At 30.2% G+C, this 22036-nt stretch overlaps 1 protein-coding gene across 1 annotated transcript in view; it reads left to right on the top strand.

The window, feature by feature from the left end:
• LOC129231295 (uncharacterized) overlaps positions 1–21338 on the top strand; it is an 83519-nt gene extending 62181 nt beyond the window's left edge. Inside the window, exons 10-11 of the mRNA XM_054865583.1 lie at positions 18341–18414; positions 19064–21338. Coding sequence (XP_054721558.1) covers positions 18341–18414; positions 19064–19746 — 757 coding nt within the window. The 3' untranslated portion in view covers positions 19747–21338. The remainder of the gene's footprint in view (positions 1–18340; positions 18415–19063) is intronic.
• The last annotated feature ends 698 nt before the right edge of the window (positions 21339–22036 follow it).

The following is a 22036-nucleotide window of genomic DNA, read 5'->3' as shown; positions in this document are numbered from 1 at the left end:
ATGAGAACGGTTGTCTAATACGAGACACGTTTTTCTAGAAGTAGAGAACTCTGTCTATGTCTAATGTGTGGGTGTGTGACATTCTCTCTTAAAAAGGGACATGAAATTCAACGACATCACATATTATATGTTTTACTAAAAAATGATATCAGCTCAATTTTTGTGTTTTTATACAACATCATCACCCTCTAGCTAGAAAAATTACAATGTTTTTGAGATATTGCTCCTTTATAAGGGGGTCCCTTATATTCGACACGCGGTCTTTTAAAATTGGACATTATCCTAAAATAAAATCCTCTTATGCGACGTCGGCCATGATATGGACTCGTAGTAAGAGATATACCCTTCTGGTACGAGTCATTGCTTTGTAAGATAGTTTCCCTGCCCTTGTGAGAAATGACTTTCCGATGTGCCATGTTACCATTCATAAAAAGACCTACCATTTTATATGAAAATTCAGTAAAGAGAAACATTACCATCTTTCAGTATAACCAGCAAAAATCGTCCTTTTGTTTTTTACCTCTTGCGATCACCTGGTAAACTGCCGTGAGAAGCGTAAGGGCAGTAATTGCAAATTTTTAATTTTTCTTTTTTTTTTTTGCATTTTTTCTCCTATTGTACTTTAGCTTTATTGTACAAACTTGCTTATTTGGTTTCCGTTGAAAAAAAACGGCGAAAAAAATGTATAATTCCAACATCTCCCTATTGTTAGTTTTGAATCCAAAACGCGTTTCTTCAAATATTTCGAAAAATTATTTCTGCAGATACTGCTGTTTACCTGCCTACGGCCGTAGACTTTAAGATTGTCAAATCAAGCAATAATTAATTGAATGCGGTCAAGAAAGGATTGGCTTCAAAATGCATTCTAATTCCCAATACACCAGTTGCTGGAAATTCAATGTAGGAAAAAATGTGTAATGATATTTTATTTTTAGGAACCAAAGGAGAGTTCCTAAAGTAGGTTTTAAATTTTTGTTGCTAGAACTATAGGATAAATTCATTTTATTAGGAAGCAATAATAAAGTTTAATTACTAAAAGTGGACAATTGAAGACTTTTATTTTAAAGCGAACGAAACAAATTTTAATTATCAGATAAATCTAATGTATGGATAGATTCAATGGAAAGGAATTAAATAAACTAAATTTCTAGAGTTTCAGCAGTTTGTTCCGAAAACTTTTCAATGCAAGAAAATCTAATTTGGGACAAGATTTTTTTCGAAAAAAAAAAAAAAATACTGATATAGCTGTCATGTATGCGAGTAATTTGTAAAATTTTTCATCTGGTACATTTTTTAACATTTTTTAAAATTGTTAGTTTATATTTTATCTGTACCGTCTCTAAGGATTGTCTTTTTCTTGTACGTTGTGATGCACCTATACACAGTTGTCTTTTTTTCTTCTTTTTAATTAGAAATATGCTGTTTAGTTATCATTACTAAAAATAATACTGAAAATAAATGTTATGTACGTGAAATGTCAAATATGATCATGTTAGGAAAACGCATACAACAGAAATAATCATTATAGACATTCTTAAATAAGAATAAATTTTTATTAGAGATGCAAATTTTTTGGTAACAATCTTTTGGAGATTATTTTTGAAAATGGTTTCAACAATATTCGTATAAAGGGACATTCTCTCAAAAAATTATTTACAATAATGAAAAGCTCCAAAATATTTTTTAAAAAAACCATTTAAATAATATTACGTTTTGAAGAATAAGCAATAACTTTCATATAATATAATTAAAAAATGTTTTTAAGATGCATAACTGCAAGCGTAAGAAGTTATTCAATTCATTAAACTTAAACATGTCCGTTTTTTATACATTCTGAATTTTCTTTATAAAGTTCTAATTTCTAACACTGCTCTCAAAACTAGCATAATTGTTCTAGTATAAGTATCACTTAAAAAAAAAAAAGATAGTTCGAAATTTTATGGAAACAGTCATTAAACAGTAAAATCAACAGTTTCTATAAAAGATAAACCGGTCTATTCCTTTATTGGAAACCCCTTTTAGTAGTATTACTAACACCGAAACCATCTTTAACCTCCCTGTACACTATACTTGTTTATAGAATGTGGAACGAATCACAGTTAAGGTGGGGATTTCTCCAGTAACAGGTAGTGCATTATGTCAATAATTTCAAAATATGTTGCCTGTTAAAGGAACCTGCGCAATAATAACAAATCTTTTCTAAGCCGTAAATAGAAATTTTCTACAAATAAACAAATACTCCATTTTGGTACATTTTTCCAGCAAATTAATCAACTAATTCTCGACATGATATAAAAAGTTCAATATGAAAGAATTATGAATGAAACTGCGTATGTTAATAGCAATTACTCAATACAAATGAAGAAAAAAATGTTTTTATTTAACTTAACTAAACTTTTTTTTTCTTTTCAACATTTAAGAAAATGTTACGTTTAATTTGAACACATTTATTCGGTAAAAACATTTATTTGCAAGTTCAAAAGAGTTGCAACAGAAATTTAATATGCCAAGTCTGCAAAAGTTGTATCCACAGGAAAGTTATTTAAATTTCTACCGAATAAATACAAAAATGAAGATCCCGAAACTCACACTATTACTACCTAATAGAAAAAAACGCTTCGGGATATAAAAAGCTGAAATATTCACTTTTCCGTATTTATGGCAAAATTTTTAAGGCATTGCATCAGATTTGCAGCAGAATATTTTTTGCTCAGCTGTTTGTTGAACATGCAGGTGTTCAGTTGCGAAATAAACCACACTTTATACTCATACCTTTTTTCTCTTCCGGGAAAACTGCAATCTTTACACATCAAGCTATTATTATATTTATCTGACGTGATAGGATGAATTAATTTACTTAGTCAACTCTATTTTGAAGCAATGTACTGCATATCCCTTAATATCCGCTGCACGGTCTTCAGAAATGCATTTTTTTGAAGAACATTCTCATCATGTCTGCTCAAACAAAATACGTATAAAACACAAATTATTTTCTTTGGGTCTAAAAGTTGAGTTTTTGATCATCACGTTCAATTTACACTTGCTTTAAAAATAGCAAATTAGCAGTTTTGGATAAATGAGGCCTTTCTTTTCCTATTGTTTACCATTTAATCGAAAAATACCTTCCGATTTCTAAAAAGAATGTGCCACAGATGTCGCCATTGTCTTGAAATTTAGTGTACTATGAAAATAATATAAATGCGTCCGCAATAGGTAATGTCACATCTATCAGCAGTGCACTCAAACTTTTTTTTTTTTTTTTTTTGCGGTGGATTTGGACCGCATAAAAAATTCCACTAAAAATTACTCAAAACTTCACAAGTAGCTATAAAAAAAATTTTGCAACACAGTATTAAAAAAAAAAATGTGGCGGATAGGGACCGCGTAAAAAAAGTCTCACGTAGAAAGTAACCAAAAACTTACGAAATAACCAGGAATAGGAATTGCTTCTTTAAACGAATTCAAGACACCGCAGCTACTTGGGCTCTTGACATACCTTTTACAATCTGATTTATAAAGCACACATGTGAACATTTAAAAAATATATATGCTTTCGTATACGTTCTTCTTTTACACATACAACACTTTTCTAAACGTATAACCGTTATCCTTCGTAGTCTGACAACACGCGAACTTTTTTGCATTAAAGTGGTTCAAAATCACTTTCGTCGCTTGAAAATACTACCTTTCACTCGTATTTTAAATAAAGATAAGAACTATTTCTCCATTTTATAACCATACCAGTTTAAGCATAGAACTTAAACATCTAGTCATTTAATCAAGGGCGTCCACCTAGGGCGGTTGTTTTAAGGGGTATTTTCCTGTTTTGGGGGTTACTGATTTGGGGGGATTCAGATATTAGGGGGTTACTTTTTGGGTCCTTACCTGAGCTTCACCATGGCTTAGTTTTGAAACCAAATTTCTCATCCCCAAGAAAAATTCATCGTTGCTATCTCTTGCTTTTCGGGATGTAATTATGCATTCAACCTATTTTGTAGTTTTATAGACAGTCTCCATTATTTTTTAAGGTTAAGAAGAAAACACCGTATTACTTTTACACCGTTCATGAAAAACCCTATCGACGCTCCTCTAAGTAAAGTATGTTATTACTCTTTAAGCCTTTTTAAGGAACATGTAACCCTTAAGTTCAAAATTTATTTTAAATACTACCGGCAATAACTAAGTTACAAATCATATTTTTTGCATGTTTTTCAGACACCACAATCTAAATATTAATATAATAAGTTGTAGCTGAAAAATTCCATGCATTTTTTTAAACATTGCAATTTTGCACAGCTTCATTCACACTGCCATGCTCCTACTTTTATTCAAAATTAAATATGGATAACGTCACTAACTATCTAAATATTTTTCAGTTGATTTATGATTTAATCTTGTTTTAGAAAAGAACTATATCCATATCAACATATATATGCCATGCAGTTATGCAAAATTCACAGAACCAGTTTCGGAAAAACTTGACATACTTGTTTTTTATTTATTTGTTTTTTATTTTTGTCATTTAATAGTTATCTGGGGGGAAAATCATAACAAACCCTAAAGTTTACCGTTTTAAAAGGGTTGACTTTCTTATCCGTCGCGGAAAAAAATAAAACGCTATTAAATTCAAATTTTGATATTCAATAGTATTTTTTCTAAGTTTTCAACATTTAGAAAGCACGGTAACAAACTGTAATTTGACGCAATTAATTCTCTAATTGTCTTTTACAGGGTAAGGCATTTAAAATGTTAAAATGTCTCATCACTTTCTCATCTGGAGAAAAAAGGTTTTATTCCTTTTCATATCTGCAATAGTAATACTTATATAGCTTATGTTACGCGCAAGTTACATCATGCATTAAAACACAGCTCCGCTTTTATATTTATCTTCAAAAGCTAGCTCTGTGTTGTTTCCAAAAATTGTATTTTTTTTCCTTGAAAAAAAAAGAAAAAAAAGAAAGAAAGAAACAGAACGCTAAAATGTTTAAAATAAAACGCAGAGTTTAGACGTTAAAAGTTTGAAGCGAAAAAAAAAGAGAAACAATTAAAGATTCAACTTTTTATTCGGCTCCTAGGTCCTTACAATTCTATTTAGAAAAATTATCTTTATTGATAATAATTCTAAGGCTAAGAATTTGACATTATTACGACCAATATTCACCGATATAGGAAATGCAGCGTTTTGAGACTTATCCCACTGTACACTCGTGCACATTTACATCATTTGAGGGAAAATAGAGCAGCTAACAAGGGTGCAAAATTATATGCGTATTTTTTGTGTTTATTATTATTATTTTAACTGCAAGAGATTTTGTGAGGTGCTTTCACGTATCATTACATAACATATGCATTCAGTTTTCTATAGCAATGAAAAAAAAATAAATATTTTGTATTTTTGCGGTCATTCATTTGAAAGGGTGGTATGTTCCAATCTCATATTCTACACGATCCCTCCTCTGTGAACTAGAAATTTTGAACTTTTATTTCTCCATGAGTTTTGTCGCAAATATCTCTAATTTTTTGTGTTAGTACTATTTTTCAGAAGAGATTATCTCCCTAAATATAATTGTATGGACCTAGAGGCCAAGTAAATCTTTAATTTCCTTTCCTCTTCAAACTATTAATATCTTAACTCTGCTTCTTATTTTGACCATTTTTTGCAATAAGAAGCAAGCATTTAGAATAAACGATTACGAAAATAAAGTTCTTGCAGGTTAACGGGAACAGGTTGTACGTATGTAGATGAACATGTATCTGTTTATTTATATCGCTTGTGATTTTTTTTATTTCATCTGTAAATTGAATTTCTATTTAATAAAAATAATGTGTCATATTTATCATATCTATCTATCACCCCTTTCTTTGCGGTAGTAACGTTATACCTTAATCTAGTAACTGGATTCAATATTAACTATCATACGCCTCATATCATTTCCATTTTCCTCTTTGATTTTTGTACTCCTAAAAAAAGGCTATGGCAAATTTCTTACAAATAAATTTCTTATAAAAATCTGATTATTTGTAAGATAATTTTTTGAATAATTTTTTTTCAAAAGAATAATTCGCGTTCTAGCCATATGTCAAACATACAAAAAAAAAAATAAAATGAAATAAAATAGATAAATAAATAAATAAATAATGTTAGCTGAAAATAAAATAAAAAGCTAGACAGTAAATACTTGCAACTAATTTTAGAGAAGACATGTTTCAAATGATGAAAGAAGTTTTGTCTTGTGTATGAAATATCTAGAGAGTAGACACCGAAAATTTAAAAAACGAAACTGAAACTAGAAACGAATGAAAAAGTAAATGAATGTCGATCAACCTCAAACTCATTAGTCGCCTAGACGATCGCAGAGTTCCTAGGATTACATAGTACAGTTAGTCGAACTGGCTAAAATTGCACGCTAATCCGGGTGTGTCTGTTTTTTCTTTTTTTTTTTCTTTTTTTTTCCCCTAAGAGATGGTAGAGTGGGATATGAAGTTATTTCTTGTCTCCCAATGCAATAAAAGAAGCAGCGTCAACTTTCCAAATTCTAAGCTAAGCTCAAATGACATTTTACTCCATCACTGATTTGCACAATATATAATGTATTTTCCCAATGTTTTTTTTTTTTTTTTTTTTTTTGTTAACATTTAACGCAATCGAAACACGACTGTATCGTTTCATTCAAGTTGGGGAAAAAAACATTCTTCAAAATTTTTTCCGTAAAGTATATAATGAAAAAAAAACCTCCCAAGTACATTTTTCTATTAAATATCAATACCCCTGTGAAATTTCTAAAAAAGATGTATTTAACCCCCCAGCAGTGGCGGCTCGTGCCTTGAAAAAGTGAGGGGGTCAGATCATGGGTACGCTTGCCCCTCCCCCCCCCTTGGTTTTTGAAAAAAAAAGTATTAAAAAAATATTTTTTTAATAATTAAACTTTCTTGATTATTTTTTGTTAAATTAATAAATTAAATTCATTTAAGCAACTAAATTAAAATCGTGAAGAAGTAATAACTTTTAAGGTATATTCAAAACAAATATAAAAATAATCTAAAAAATAATGATTGCTTCTCTAAATTGTCGCTATAGTACGCTAATTCCTTGAAGACAAATAGTCAAGAAAGAAGCAAACGGTATAATCTTGTGCAAATGCAGGCTTCTTCCTTTACTGTATGTTGTTTATTTTACATATCCTGAATCACGTAAGAACATTCAAGCTAAGTAAAATTGAAATCATACAGGTAGGGTAAAGGTCTCTGCGAATCTTGCTGTAAATATTGAGGTTCAATACGTTGGTATTGAGGGGGGGGGGGTTGAACAGAAACACACACGCAGATAATCCGCACTTCATTAATTTTATACTTTTTAACAGATAATCTGTCGATTATATGCAGGAAAATACGGTACAATCCTTTTTTTTAATTTCAATTACGTACGCACAAAAAAAGGGGGGGGGATAATTAAAAGTTTCAAATTATTGTCTTCTGAAAAAAGTGAGGGGGCCCGGGCCCCCTCTGGCCCCTCCCACGAGCCGCCACTGCCCCCCAGTCGTCGATGTCTGCTATAGAACTTCCAAACGATTACCGAATTGGATGTAATAAAGCGAGTTCAGAAACTTCTTCTGCGCAACCCAATTAAGTCACAACAGATGACCTCTAAATTGCAGAAGTAATAAAATAAATGCAATATAAAAAATTCTGTCGATGATAAAAGAAAAAAAATGTGAAGGGTCAATTTACAGTTGCTATAGAGAACCATCTCTTAAGGCAGGCTAGTGTATGCTTGAAATTATATACATATCCCCTTAAATATTATATTTGCTAATTTAGTAATCCAAAAACAAAAATTTCCGTTTGTTTCCAAGATTATTCATAGTCCAGAAATCGACTTCAATGTGATACTCGCTAAGATATGCTTCTCTAATTGAGGGTTTATTTTTTACTGCCCTTCCCCTCTTGGAAAGAAAAAAAGTTTGAAAGAAAAGGGGAAGAAAAGCTAGAAAAAGGTAAGCCACTTCTGGCGCGCTGGCGCTGTAGCTGCAAAATTTAATCATGACGCTGTGTCTAGATGATGGATGAAGATCCCTTTTTGATTAAGGCTGCGTTTTAAGTGCAAAAAATGAAGAATAAATTAATTTTTTCTCCTTATTTAAGATGTCTTAGAGAACGAAATTCTCTCGTTTGTCTATCACAGAAGACTCGAGTACTTTGATACCAAAGTTTTGTTAATTTTAAAATCAAATTACACACATGAAAAAAAAGTTTTTAACATATTTTGTTCCTCTTTTTATATTCAACATACTGCTTATTTAAAGCAGGTAACCTCATTTTTTTTGTTATACATGTCAGCATTTTATCCTTGGGAAGCATTTTCAGAAAATAACTTTTCCCTCTTTTTTATATTAGGTAAACTATGCTACTATATTATAAGCATATTGCGATATGAATAACAGTAAAAAAAATTTTGTTTAAATAACCATCATTTTCATGTACCTAAATCGATTCTTTCATAACTTAACTGCGCCTATGATCTAATAATATTCGAAATGTTGGGATGTTTCTATAGCTTTAGCAAGCTTTTTGTAGTTAAACGACATTATATATATATATATATATATATATATATATATATATATATATATATATATATATATATATATATATCAATGACTCGCCCTTTCTTTCAGTACCTTTCCTTCCCCACAATTTGAACTCCGATTTTTTTTTCTTACATTCAACTATTTTCTTTTTTTAATTTTAATTAGAGATCTTTTCTTGTGCGTGAATCATCAGAGAATTTTGAGGACATTTATTCCTATTATTTTTAGGAGTATTTTGCAATCATTTTATAAAAGGTTTCACTTGACTAGACTTAGCTCAACTGTGACTTAAATAGACAGGGAAAATTGTAACACTCCTTCAATTTTCAGCTGCCTGTATTTGAATCCCCTTCCTCCTTTCCATTAGCAACATTTAGATTGTTTCATTTTTTATTTTAACGGCCAAGAATTATATACTCTTTGAAGCTTTTTAGAGATTACTTTTTCTGCATGGGAACAGTTTAAATATTGCAATTTTTATTGCAATTATATTCAGAATTTTAATCAAGAATTATCTATAGTAAAACATAAAAACACTATAAGTATTTTTTTTTATTTCAACATTTAAAACAACTCTTTAAAATCAATCCAATTTGGTTGATGTAAGTAAGTAATAAATAAAAGATAAAAAAGAAAAACACAAGTATAAAAAACTGAATTAGAAAGCCCGTTTCATGATCTAGATATTATTGTTTATGATTCTTTTAATGCAAAAAATAAATAGTTAAAGTAGTTTATTTAGAGTAACTTCAATCCATGTCAGTTAACTTTGCGCCTCTTAATACTTTTAGCACATTTGACTTTTAAAAAAATTAGAAGGTTCAGTGCTGGTTATGAAATAAGCTATCTACTCTTGATTTTACAAAAGAAAAAAAAACTGGTTTAGTGTCCGCTGCTGATTTCATCATTCAATAATTCTGAAGTTACTGTTTGGAATCTACTTTTGAAGTTGCTGAATTTGCTCTTCCAAAATTGTAATATTTTATGCAATATTATTAATGATAGGAACCTTGTAATGTTTTAAAGTAAAAAGAAGAAGTTTCTAAACATCTAGAGACTTTTTTTTCTTTAATGATTCACTACTTTTATTAAAATAATTTATCTTGCATCCATTTCTGACATGGTTCAAAGTGACTCTAAATAGCAAGATAAAAACATGTAATTTAAAATGTATTTTGAAAGATAATAACAAAAACCAAAAGATGTATTGGGTACAACGTATTGTCCAAAGGAGCATAGACGCTATACAAATTTTCTTTTTCGAACTTTGTACATAAGTATTTATGCCGATTAAAGCAAACTGGTATAAGAGCAAATATATGCGCGCCGTTTTCCATTAAAAATTGTACTTCGATTTATTGAAACTTTTATTTCCAATTTGACACTGCATATTTAAAAATTTTACTATTTTCAAAGAAATTTTAAAGCAACAATTTTCATCAGCATTAGCAGCCGGATTGGTTTTAGCTTCAAAATACCACTGTATGTATAAAATATACTGGTATTTCGAGGTGTACTCGTTCTTTCACGCCAAGTACTAGTGAACATATATTTGCATTGAGTAAAATAAAGCAGTACAAACGCGTGTACGCATAAACTTTTCTGATGTAGACACGATTCTTATGTTGTAAGCACGATTTATGATGAATAGCTTATGTGTAAAATTTCAACTTTGCCGAACAAATAGCTGTATAACTTAAAGTATTATAAAAGGAATATAAAAAACGTGTCACTAATAAATTTATTAAATTATTATTTTAAATATTATAGTTTACTTGAATTTGAATTTTTACTCTTTATTTGACTGTGTAAGATGCTTAATACACACATGAAAGATTTTATTACAAAATTTTGCAATATTATCAACAAGCAAGCTTTAAAAAAAAAAAATCCCGCCATCGAGCTTACTTTTAAATAAATTTACCAGCATAGTTTTTGCACAACTTTTTCAGTCATAAAAAACCGTCCCTCACTGATAGACATTTACCTCTTCATTACGCTCTTGTGAATTTTCATGCGGATGATATTGAGAACAGGATTTTTATAACAGCATTTGTTCCACTTCTATGCCTTACAAAGGATTTCAGTGTCAAGTTTATACGTAAAAAACTGCTACATGTCAGTTCATTATTATTTTTTAAAACTTCTACTGGTTAATTTTTTTACCCTTTTTTTCTTTCACATCATGCATTTTTTAATCTTGTTTCAGAGTTAAGTATTTGAAAAAATCAAGGATTGGAGAAAAAAAAAAGTCCCTCTATTTACGAAAATATACTTTCTCTTCCATGTTTTTTCTTAAATTACGACTCTAGAGGACCCTAGCATGAGTAATTACACTAATTTTCTAAATTTCAAATCCATAAATTAAAATTTCTAAATTTGTAGTCTTTAAATTCCACAATCTAAATGTAGTTTTCTTAAAAACTTTAAATGGAAACTTCATCTTGAATTATAATCACTCTTAAATACAAGTGACCTTTGCACCCTTTTAGCACTAAGAAGAAGCAATATTTGAGAATATCAGAAGCATTCCTTAGTGTAATTTGTCTTTTTTTAGAAGACAGACTAAGTGTTAATGTCAAAGGACGTGGGTTTTATAGTTAGTGTTTTGTATTTTTTTTTCACTGACTTCTTCTTTTTCAGTTTTTCTTTATAAGAGCATTTTTTAAATTCAGTTCTTTATTCAAACACTGTTACAATAATAAATGTATTAATAATCTTCATCCAATATTAGAACGCTTTAAGTAATCAGGTAGGATTTGTTTTTATATTAGTCAGATTTTTTTTAAAATTTCAGAACTTCATTTTCTCGTGTATTTAAAATTATTCTGAATTGTAAGCTTAATATCAACTGATGATTTTTTAAAAAGCTTTCTCGCAATATTTCTTTCTTCTATTTCACCTTAAAGCTGCATCTCAGTTGAAAAAAAGGAATTGTGGGAATACAAAAGCGTCCATCTTAATTCTAAATGTCGTGTTACATGGCTTAGCTGTCATAGGTAGTGATAAAGAGCATATCGCCAAGAATGAAGGAACTTGAAGTGCGGATTGTACAAACCAAAATGCTTGAGCAAAAACAAAGAATTTTTTCACTGCTTCACTAGCCTTTATTTCAATGCTGAGATAGTTAGAAACTTAAAAGAGCAAATTGAAATAAATATAAGATGGCGATTTAATACTTTATGGCCATTCCACGGTAAATCGGATTAGCTGTCACGTAGGAGGTGAAATAGAAGATTTTTCGGAGGAATGACAGTATATTTCACACTAATGTTTACCTTTTTTTCAGTTCAGTATTGACGAAGAGACATACTAAGGCTTATAAACAGCTGTTTGCTTTTCTGGAAACTTTCTGTTATTATTATAATACTTGGATATTAACTGCATTTGTTTTTGATTCAGTAAAAGTTTTATAATGTTTTTAAAATTTGTCAATTTCAATTTAACTTCTTAACAGACATATGTATTACAAATGACCAGAAATATGACGTATAATAGCTTGCACTGAATTTTACCCCTTAAATAGAAAAAAAAAACACCGTGTAAAAAACTTGATAAGTAATGAGGCATCACTATTTTTACATTTAAAGCATTGCCTTTCTTTAATGTATAAACAGATAAAATCAGTTTACTAAAATTATAAATTCATTATCAACAAACTAAAAATTTAAATTATTTTTAAGAATTAGAAAACGTAATTCTTTTTATCGAAGCAGCCTTGCATCAGTTTCTTCTTATTTAAGTAACAAGAAAGCTAATGTTGTTTTAAAAACAATTAAACTTCAACATTCTTATCCTTTTAAACGCAATCTATATATATATAAATGAATGTTTGTCTGTATGTCATCCATGAACTCAAAAACTACCCGGCAGATTTGGCTGAAACATTCACCGTTTGTTATTTTTGGTACTGGGAAAGTTTATAGACCAGTTCGAAAAAAATCCGATCGATAGTTCCTTTTTTATTCCAATTTAAGTCACAATCCATTGGATAAATACGAATAAAATTATCGGCTGCAGAAATTAATTCGCGTGAAAGATCTCATTGATAAGAAGTTAGCTGTTGCCATTTTTCTTGAGTTTGAACAAATAAATTCTTTCTTTATTGTTTTATGGCTTTTCATGCAACGGGGGGATTTAAAACTTTTTCTATTTGATATTTTTAGCGATTGGTTGATCTTGCAAACTGCGTGAGTACAAAATTTGAGTATAGTCACGGCTTCACTTGATACATGGACCGATTATTATGAAAATTGCTATATATATGTATTTTTCCACGGAGAAGGTGCATAATATGCTCATTGAAGCCACTCGCCACCAAGTGGCACTGCAGAGTAGCAACTTCTGCCCCGTTCAACCGATTGTCATGAAAATCAGTATAATGATGTATTTTTTTGTTGACGTAGTAACGCACGTCGGGTACAGCTAGTCATAAATAAATTTTTAAGTATTTTTTTTTTCCATTTCAATAAATAAACAATTGAATAGGAATAATGATAATAAATGTAAGTAAAGATTTTAGGGTTGTCATTTGTATAAAAAAAGAACAATTAGAACATCAGGAGAAAATAAAAGTTTTTCTGCATTTACTTCCTTTCACGTGTGATTGTTTGTATATATATTTTTTTTCAACCAATGAACTTATAAGATCTTGATACTCTTGCAAGCATGTTTTGCTATTAAAATATAATCCAGTTACATTTAATGAACACTGAAATCAAGTTAACCAATAACAAAGGCTTTAATAAAAATACTATTAAAAATAAAATATCTGAAAATTCAACCCTTTTGGCCCTACTATTTTCTTGTAACAGAAACAAATGAAACAAAAAAAAAAAAAAAAAAAAACAAGCAGGAATAATAGCCCCGAGTTTAAAACCTTTCTGGAAAAACAATAAATAAATCATAATAATTAAAGCAATATTATTATATAATAGGTATATATTTAAAAAAAAAACATTCGTAAAGATGAAAAGGTCAGACTACAATAATAAAATACCATTATTACAATGCAATATTTTTCACCTGGATACCTTCATACCTGCATTTGTCTTAACAGAAAACTCATTGATTTATACGTTTTTATGAATTTCATGCACCTCGTTAGTATGTATGTATAGTTTCTAAAAAAGTTAGTTTTTATCTCTTAAAAGAAAGATCATGGATGACGCAAAAAACACCCACCATGATAGGTCCAGGCTCATTATTGTGGGGGATGAGAGAAAAAAAAACCCATAACTTCCAATATTCCTTGACGAACAGCTGTACCACTCACTATCGATTGTTGGAAGACGTACACCACTTTTCCACTACAACGTTCTTTTTGCCGTTCCTAAAGGGTTAACACCGCCAGAAGAGGGCATAGCTGAGGGCTATCGGTGAGTTAACGAGCAAAAAAATTCCTCCTCACGCATAGGGAGGAACTATCGTATGTTGGGTGGTTTCGCTATTTTTTGCCACTTTTTTCGCTTTTGTCTTTCGTTTTATAATGAAATATCTTTCGGCTAATCAGTTCTGGAAGAAGCTGCAACATAAAAAGAGTTTTTGCCCCGCTTTTTTTGTCTGCTTTTTACCATGCAGGGTTGTCGTGAAAGATATATGTTAGTGGGGTGTGTCTCTTTTTTTTTTTTTTTTTTTTACGGGATCGAAATTCATGCTTAAGATGATTATCGAAGTGGAGAGAAAATATTGTTGAGTATTTTTTTCACGCGTTGTGATGTTTGTTAAATTCAGATATCATCTGTTCTGTTCATCGTTGTTAACAGCCTATAAGAATATTCATAGAAAAGAAACTTCATAACCTGTTACAAGTAGATTTTACGCAGTTTCATTATGTTTTTAATCCCTGTTCTGCGCTCAGCAAAGTGTATATAGTTGGATAATAACGATTTTTTTTTTTTGAATACAGCATAGGAATGTAAAATTATCCCCCCCTCCCTATTTTCCCATTACATAGGGTGTCCGAAAAGTCCTTGACTCATTTTAAAATTCATATAAAAGTACAAATTGTCGTATGAATATACCGGTTTGCGCCACAATACTTCCCAGGTTCAAGAGACTTTTTATAACATCGCAAAAAAATTAAAAAGGAGAAAGAGATAAAATTTAATTATATGTGATTCCTATATCGTCACAGTAATAAAAACAAACATCATGCGGGACATTTAATCATTATATTGAACAGAAAGCAATACCTTACGGTACTCAAGTTCGGTACCTTAACGGTACTCAAGTTCATACCATGTCCATAAACGGTACACGCATTGAACTCTGGTAATGAAAGGTATTGCTTTCTGTTCAATGTAATGATTAAATACATCACATGATGCTTGCTTTTCTCATTGTGACGATACAACGATTGCTTATAATTACACATTTTCCCTTTTTTATTCTTTTACAATGCCATAAAAAATTCTTGAATATGCGAAGCATTATGGTGTAAACCGCATATTCTTACAACAGTTTGATTTTTTATGACTTTCTAAAATGTGTCAAGGACTTTCCGGACACCCTGTATAATTAACAAAAAGACTACTACGAAATTATGAAAACATCGTAATCAATACAGTTATTATTTTTACCTCGTTGATTCAACTTTAACTTTTAAACATATGGTTAGTTAAATAGTTTTAATTTTCAGGATTATTCTTTTGAGCTCTACACTGATAATTTTCATTTTATTATTTTAATGTAAAACGTGACATGAAAAAAAAAACCACTTATGGTTTTAGATCAAATACATCAATTGAGGACGTAAAGGGTTAAAATAATTATGGTTTGCACTTAGAGTTTGTACGATCGGACAACGTATTCATCTTCAAACGTCTACTACATTGAATAATGCTTTCATATACTTATTCTGAGGTTCTTCTCATACTAAACTTAACATGAAAAAAAAAAAAAAAAAACATTAACTATTATCAAATACATCAATTGGGGACCTAAAGGGTTAAAATGATTCTGTTGTGCTCTTGCGTTTGCTCGATCGAGCAACTTATTGATCTCGAGGTGTCTACGATGTCGTGACTTCATAATCCAATCCTTCAACTTCTATCATCGCGTCCCATTCATCTTTTACCCTAGGGGTTGTATCAAAAAACGAAAAAAGTGAGAGAGAAGGCGAGTCCAACGGAAGTAACATTTGTAGCCCTTAGGCCACACACCGGCCACCTGTTTAGAAAATGATCCTCACCCCTTTGTGTCCAAGCACGATTACACTCCGTTAGCGCAGCGTCCGGTATTCTTTTTTGCAATTTCTTTTTTATTCCATTATGCTTTTTTTTTTTCGATTAATTTATAGAAGCTACGAGATAGGGCGTGGCAGTTGTACAACAGGAAATGTCAGCAATGACCCTTTGTTTTACAGCTAGCTTGTTACACGTTTGGGGTCTTTTTAAATGTTTTTTCTTTGCAAGATGTAAGAGTTAATATCGACATTTAGCAGGGGCAAAAAAGTATGACTTCCTGTCCATTCTCGGTGAGGAAACGGCAGCTGAACTTTCAATAACAAAGTTATCTTTCTTTTTTTTCAAATTACCTTGTCAGTTTAGTCATCCTAAATACTACTAGAGTCAAAATTTGAAACATGATAACAATTATCAGCAAAGGAGTGTTTTCTCAAAAAAATAACATTAAATACACGTAATACATAGCTCCTACGCAAACTTATTGTACATATAGCTTTGCTTAGTTTTTGTGAACAACTGAGAAAAGAAACATTATAAAGCTAACGGGACAGAATGGAGTATACTTCTGAATAAGTTTACATAAATTGTCAAATTAAAGATATAATGAAAGCTTATAAATAATGATGTCACTCTTTTTAGTACACGTAGGGTAAACTGTTTTTTCACATTAAAACTAAGGTTATATGATGTAGTATTTACAAGCTTCTCAAAATATATTAAAGTTTAAAACACCAATGTACATATTTTTCTTCTCGGTTTTTTTCATGAATAAAAATTAAATTTACATATAATCTTGAGATACGTGTTATTTTTTCTTGATTCAAGGTTGCAATATAATATTTCAAGTATTGATTGTATTACCTTATAAACTTTTTAAATAGTGCACAGAAAGGCGAAAAATCTCTTTCTAATTTGATTTTAAGTAAGCTTCATCTTCGCTCTCATCTATAGCAACTAGGACACAATAAAATGTAAATACAATAATAATAATAATAATAATAATAATAATAACAACAAAGATTTACATCCTCAAAGTAGGAGTACCGTAATAGTTTAGTTCTTTTTTAGTTCTATTTCCCTTTTAAGGAATTTTAAATCGTCTAAAGAAAGTCGCTACGGTCGTTTCAAATAAAATTGCACATAATAAACACTAAATAAAAAAATGTTTTGACAATTTTATTAATTAAATGAAATATTTTCATTTCATCAAAAATACATGTCGTCATGGTAGATAGGCACACATTTTGCCCAAAACTTTTGGGAGGTATTGGATTATATTTCTTTAAAATGTGTCGGATATCTCATATGATCATTCTTGAATATAATTTTTAGTAGGATTTCATTAATTGAAACAACATAAATAATTATTTCGATTTGAACAATTTCAATCAAGAAAGTGAACATTAAATTAATTAAAAACTTCATGTTATATCCAGGTAAATTTTGTAACCGAAACTTTTACTGGGCTTTGGATTACGTTTGACGTTTCTAAAAACACTATTTACTTTTTTTCTTACGCAATTTTTCTTCGAGTAGCTCATTAGCTAGCGCCATCTATCGAACAGAACTTTCAGCTACTGCGTCTTATGCTGTATTTTGTTTCAAACTAGAATTTGTTTTTGTAATTACTCATCTTCTGTGTATTTTAATCTTTTAAAAGCGTTGTTTCTGAAATATGACTAAGCTATAAATGTTAAAATTGCAGAACAATTAGCAAATGAAAATTAAAACAATCGAAAAAGCAAACGTATATATTTTATTATTATTGTTATTATATTATAATTAAGAAACAATTGTCTATTCGAGGGTGCGTAAAGAGTCGGTGTCCCCTGATTTATTAATCTTATTATTATTCTTAATATTTCTGCGTTAGCTGCTCTCTCTCTCTCTTTTTTTTAAAAAAATTTGAATCTAGCTTCCCCCCTCTTTTTGATTTCATTTACCTCATGCTTGAATCTTCAAACTACATTTTATTCGATGACTACACCCCTTCACAGAAGCAATTTTTTACATTATTGTCCCCCGATATTTGTCCCAGAACATACCCCACTGTATATCCCAGAATATTTGTTTCTTATGCAGTGAGCAAAAGGACTAAAATTGCATGGGATGTCACAAAACTTGGGGTCATGCTTTTATTTTTTGATGCGAATAAATACATAATCTACACAACTCAGACTAATTATCAGTTTATTCACGAACCAATATGAATTCTTCGGAATATGCGGCTCTTGCTCTTTCTTCTTTGTTAGGAATTAAAACTTGGTTTGCAAGCACTTAACAAAAAAATGGCACTTTTCATCTTCTCTTAGATTGAAGAAGGAAAAATGCATTTAGTTTTTATTTAAGACTCACCGTTTTATTTTCCTCTCAATATTTACTTCAACGATAAGTTAAAATTTTGTAATTGTGTGTTTGCATTTTTTTCGAACTATAAATGTTTGCTCTTATCATCAATAATTGAGAAAATTTATTCATACATTTCTATACGTCTTACGGTATATTGTTATATGTTTCAAAAGTATCAACTTTGAAAGGTATTTGACGGTATTTTTTCTATTTCAGGTACTTTTCGGAATGCAGGTATGGGCTACGCTCCTCTTGTTCTGAAAACGACAAAATTGACACAGATGACACTGGTAAGAGTATCTACTTTTTAATCTTTATTTTTAGTTATATTCTTTTTTAGCATTTTTAAAAAAATACTTTGAATTTTATGTTTTTATGTTTTATTTTTTTATTTTTCTATTTATTTATTCATTTATTGTTTAAATTTTTATTTATTTATCTATTTATTTTTGTCAAGTGACAGAAAATGTTGGAAACTCTTTAAAAAATTACGACCGTTTTAAAATAGAGTTGCATGTTTAAGATTAATGTGCTGTCAAGAAACATCGTAGTCGTTTTCTTTATTAAAATCTTATGAGCCTTTATGGTACGTTAAAAACGGTTGCATTTACTGCATTTGACGTAGTTTAGCACTGAATGAGCTTAGAGTGACGATCTTTGTCTATTGCATTTATGCTGTATTCTGTTTCCTAAATAATTTATTGGGAGATTGTTTTCAGACTTCCTTTAACATGACTTTATTACAATACCATTTATTCGAATATTATGATCATTATCTATTTTTTTTTTCTAAATTAGAACACATTCTAATTTTAATTTCATTCTAGTTTTTCAAATGAATAACGTTAAGTTTATTTTACTGTAATAAATTGTATGCGTTTCGAAAGAAACAATCAGTTGTAAATTGTTGAAATAATTCATTTTTCTTGTATTTTCCAGATTCTCAGTTCTCTGTGTACAGCTATGAATCTTCTGCCAGTACTGGACATGATGCTAACGAATCACCGTCGCACGATTCCAATATGTCCGTTCAGACCAATGACGGATATGGTGGTGTAAAAAATGCGCAAGGCAAAAAATCGAACTCTCACATTACAAAACAATTAGTTCAAGAAACCCTTATGGATGAAGGACTCAGAGTTGTGAAAGAATTAGCAAATCAAATTAAAGACGAAGCGGACATGAACAATCACGTGTCTGTTCCGAAGCCAGAAGGTAGACCTAGGGGCCGTCCACCAAGACTGGAAAGGGACTATATGTTAACCACAGCAGGCTCAACCACGCCTAAACATTATACGGACATGAACACGGGTAATTCACGAAACGCAACTACGCCGGTGACGCCCCTTCAAAATGGACACAGTCCGACATCAGTCGGTGTGCCTTCTGACAATGAGAGTGCTTACTGCCACAACGGACTAATAATGAACCTAAGATCAGGTCACATACCAGATAGGAACAATATTACAATGAACAATACAGAAAATAATCATACGATAGTAGAAATGCAGGATGATGTTGTTAGTAATGAATCCGAAAGCAGTCTCAAAGCCCTACTTGCCTTCTCTCAAAAAGGAATTAAACAAGAACCATCATCACCAAACAGTTTGAAAATGGACTGATTGATATTTTTGTTAGATAAGCTGAAGTATGTGATATTTTCTGTATTATCATTGCACCTGCCATTTTCATTTGAGGCACAGAACTCGAGTTGTCGTCGTTTGTCAGAGAGCTAAGCGTTAGCGTCACTTTTAAGAACACATGTATTATGAACCTCGACTGTACTTTAGCGTTGAAACAATGGCAAATGGTATAGTGTCGGATGATCGGAGAACCCTTTCAATGATGAATACAGTGAGCAGTTTACTGCTGGTGTGCAATATGTAAGTTATGTACAGGCAATAGTGGTAAAACCACATTTATTGGTATGTCCCCTGCCCATCAGTCTGTTGTATAACTGCAACAAGATTGAAAATGTCTGTGATTTTTTTTGTTATCCATTAGCTGTGATGAACAACTGCAGTGTGAGGCCAGTATGTCACAGCTATTAAAAGAAATAATCTCTTATGATTCATTTGAAGTATGATGACTTCCATATAACTTACAAACCAATTCATCCTTACATTATTGCAAGGTAGAATTAAGTATAGATGTTCATTTCATCAAATGCTAATAGATCTCACATTTGGAAATCAGTTACAAATGTTTTTATAACGTTTTAAAAAGACAACAGTCTCCTTTTTAATCGATTTAAACTAGAAGTTGAAAAGCAGTCGGAAAACGAAGAAAATTTTTGCTATTGTTTTTTTTTTTTTTTCATATATAGTTAGATTTACATGCAGTGTATTAAATACTTTGAACAACAAAAGTTTAACGCGGAAACTCCTAAATATAAACCATAAAAGTATAATAAACTATATTTTAGTAATAATTTTATCCTACACTTGTAGTTATTATTACTTATTTATTATTAAAACTTAAGTATTTTGAATTTTAAAAAATTGTGCAAGAAACACCTTTATAAAAGGAATTTGTTCAAATTCAGGTAGGAAAAATTTACCTTTTCTTTTCGACTTAAAAATTTGTGAACATGTTAAGTGCCACGTCATTGATCGGTGACTGACAGTTAAATTTCTATACAGGCTGTGTCAGTCATCGGTGACTGAACTTTCCGTTCAAACTGCATTTTTACTCGGTGACTGACAGCATGCAATTTGATATGAAACTAAAAAAATTCACTCTTAGTAACTCAAAATGGTATCATTAATGCACTTAAATATTATTTATCAAAATTTGAATGGAATTTGTTGAGCTTTTGTAAACACAAAAATGGTAATCTTTCAATACCTAAGAACTATGCGCGTGGCCTGATAGAGAATTCCTCATTGTACTTGGCATTTAACGTGTTCAAGTTAAAAGGGCGATAAGTTGTAGTCGATTACCAAGGAGTCGATTGTAAATGAAAAAAAAAATCTTACTGGGCTGTTTTGTGGTGCTGTCACTGGAATATTTCCCACTATATTCACATCAGCTAATGTCACAGATGTTATTAATTGTAAATTGATATTTTTAAAGATTTTAAATTGAGTGGTTTTTGTTACTTTGTCTTTGTGTCATTTTAAATAAAAAAATGTTTTTTTTTTAAATTGAGCTGCGCCATGTGGACACATGTAAATTAAGTAGCATTTTTTACTAGTCAAAAGAGATACGCATAATAAATAACGAGTGCTACTTAATTGATGTATTATACATATTTGAGCGATTGTGTCAATCAGATTTTAGTTTTGATATTGTTTCTGGCAAGACTGATTATTATTTATACATATAATATATATATATAAGCTTATAAGCATGTATATAAATATATAAAGTTAAAATAAAAATTTTACAGAATTCATTATATTTTACGTTGAATATTAGTTGAGAAAATTATTTAATTATTTGTGTTTAAATATTGTCTTTTTGTTGATTTTTTTTAAAGCAAGAAATATAAACTTTCAGAAAATAAATAATTATCTCTGCGACTGGTGAATTTTGATTAGTTTGAAGAGTTATAAATAGAAAAAAAAATCATCACAGTAGATAATGTGCTTTGTCATAAAAGCTTGACAATACTGCTCTTTATTATCACAAAAGTATTTTTTTACAATGCTGGTAAATTAGTAGCATTAACTTTTAAAAGTAGTAAGCTAAATATTTATAGTTTTCTCTTTTTACCTGAAAGTTTTCGGACATTTTTCCCCCCTCAACATTTTTATTCACAGCGAAACATTTAAAAAAATTAACCTTTATTCAGTGCATAATATTATAAAGTATTCATTGTTTTTTCTTATTGTTTTTTTTTTTTTTCGTTAAAATATTTTCATACAATCATTTTTACTTAAAGAATACTGCAAAATAAGTCTACATAAA

This window comes from Uloborus diversus, chromosome 10, assembly GCF_026930045.1.
Source record: "Uloborus diversus isolate 005 chromosome 10, Udiv.v.3.1, whole genome shotgun sequence".
NCBI lineage: Eukaryota > Metazoa > Arthropoda > Arachnida > Araneae > Uloboridae > Uloborus > Uloborus diversus.
The sequence above is the reverse complement of the archived record's forward strand: the minus strand, read 5'-3'. Positions and strand labels throughout refer to the sequence as shown.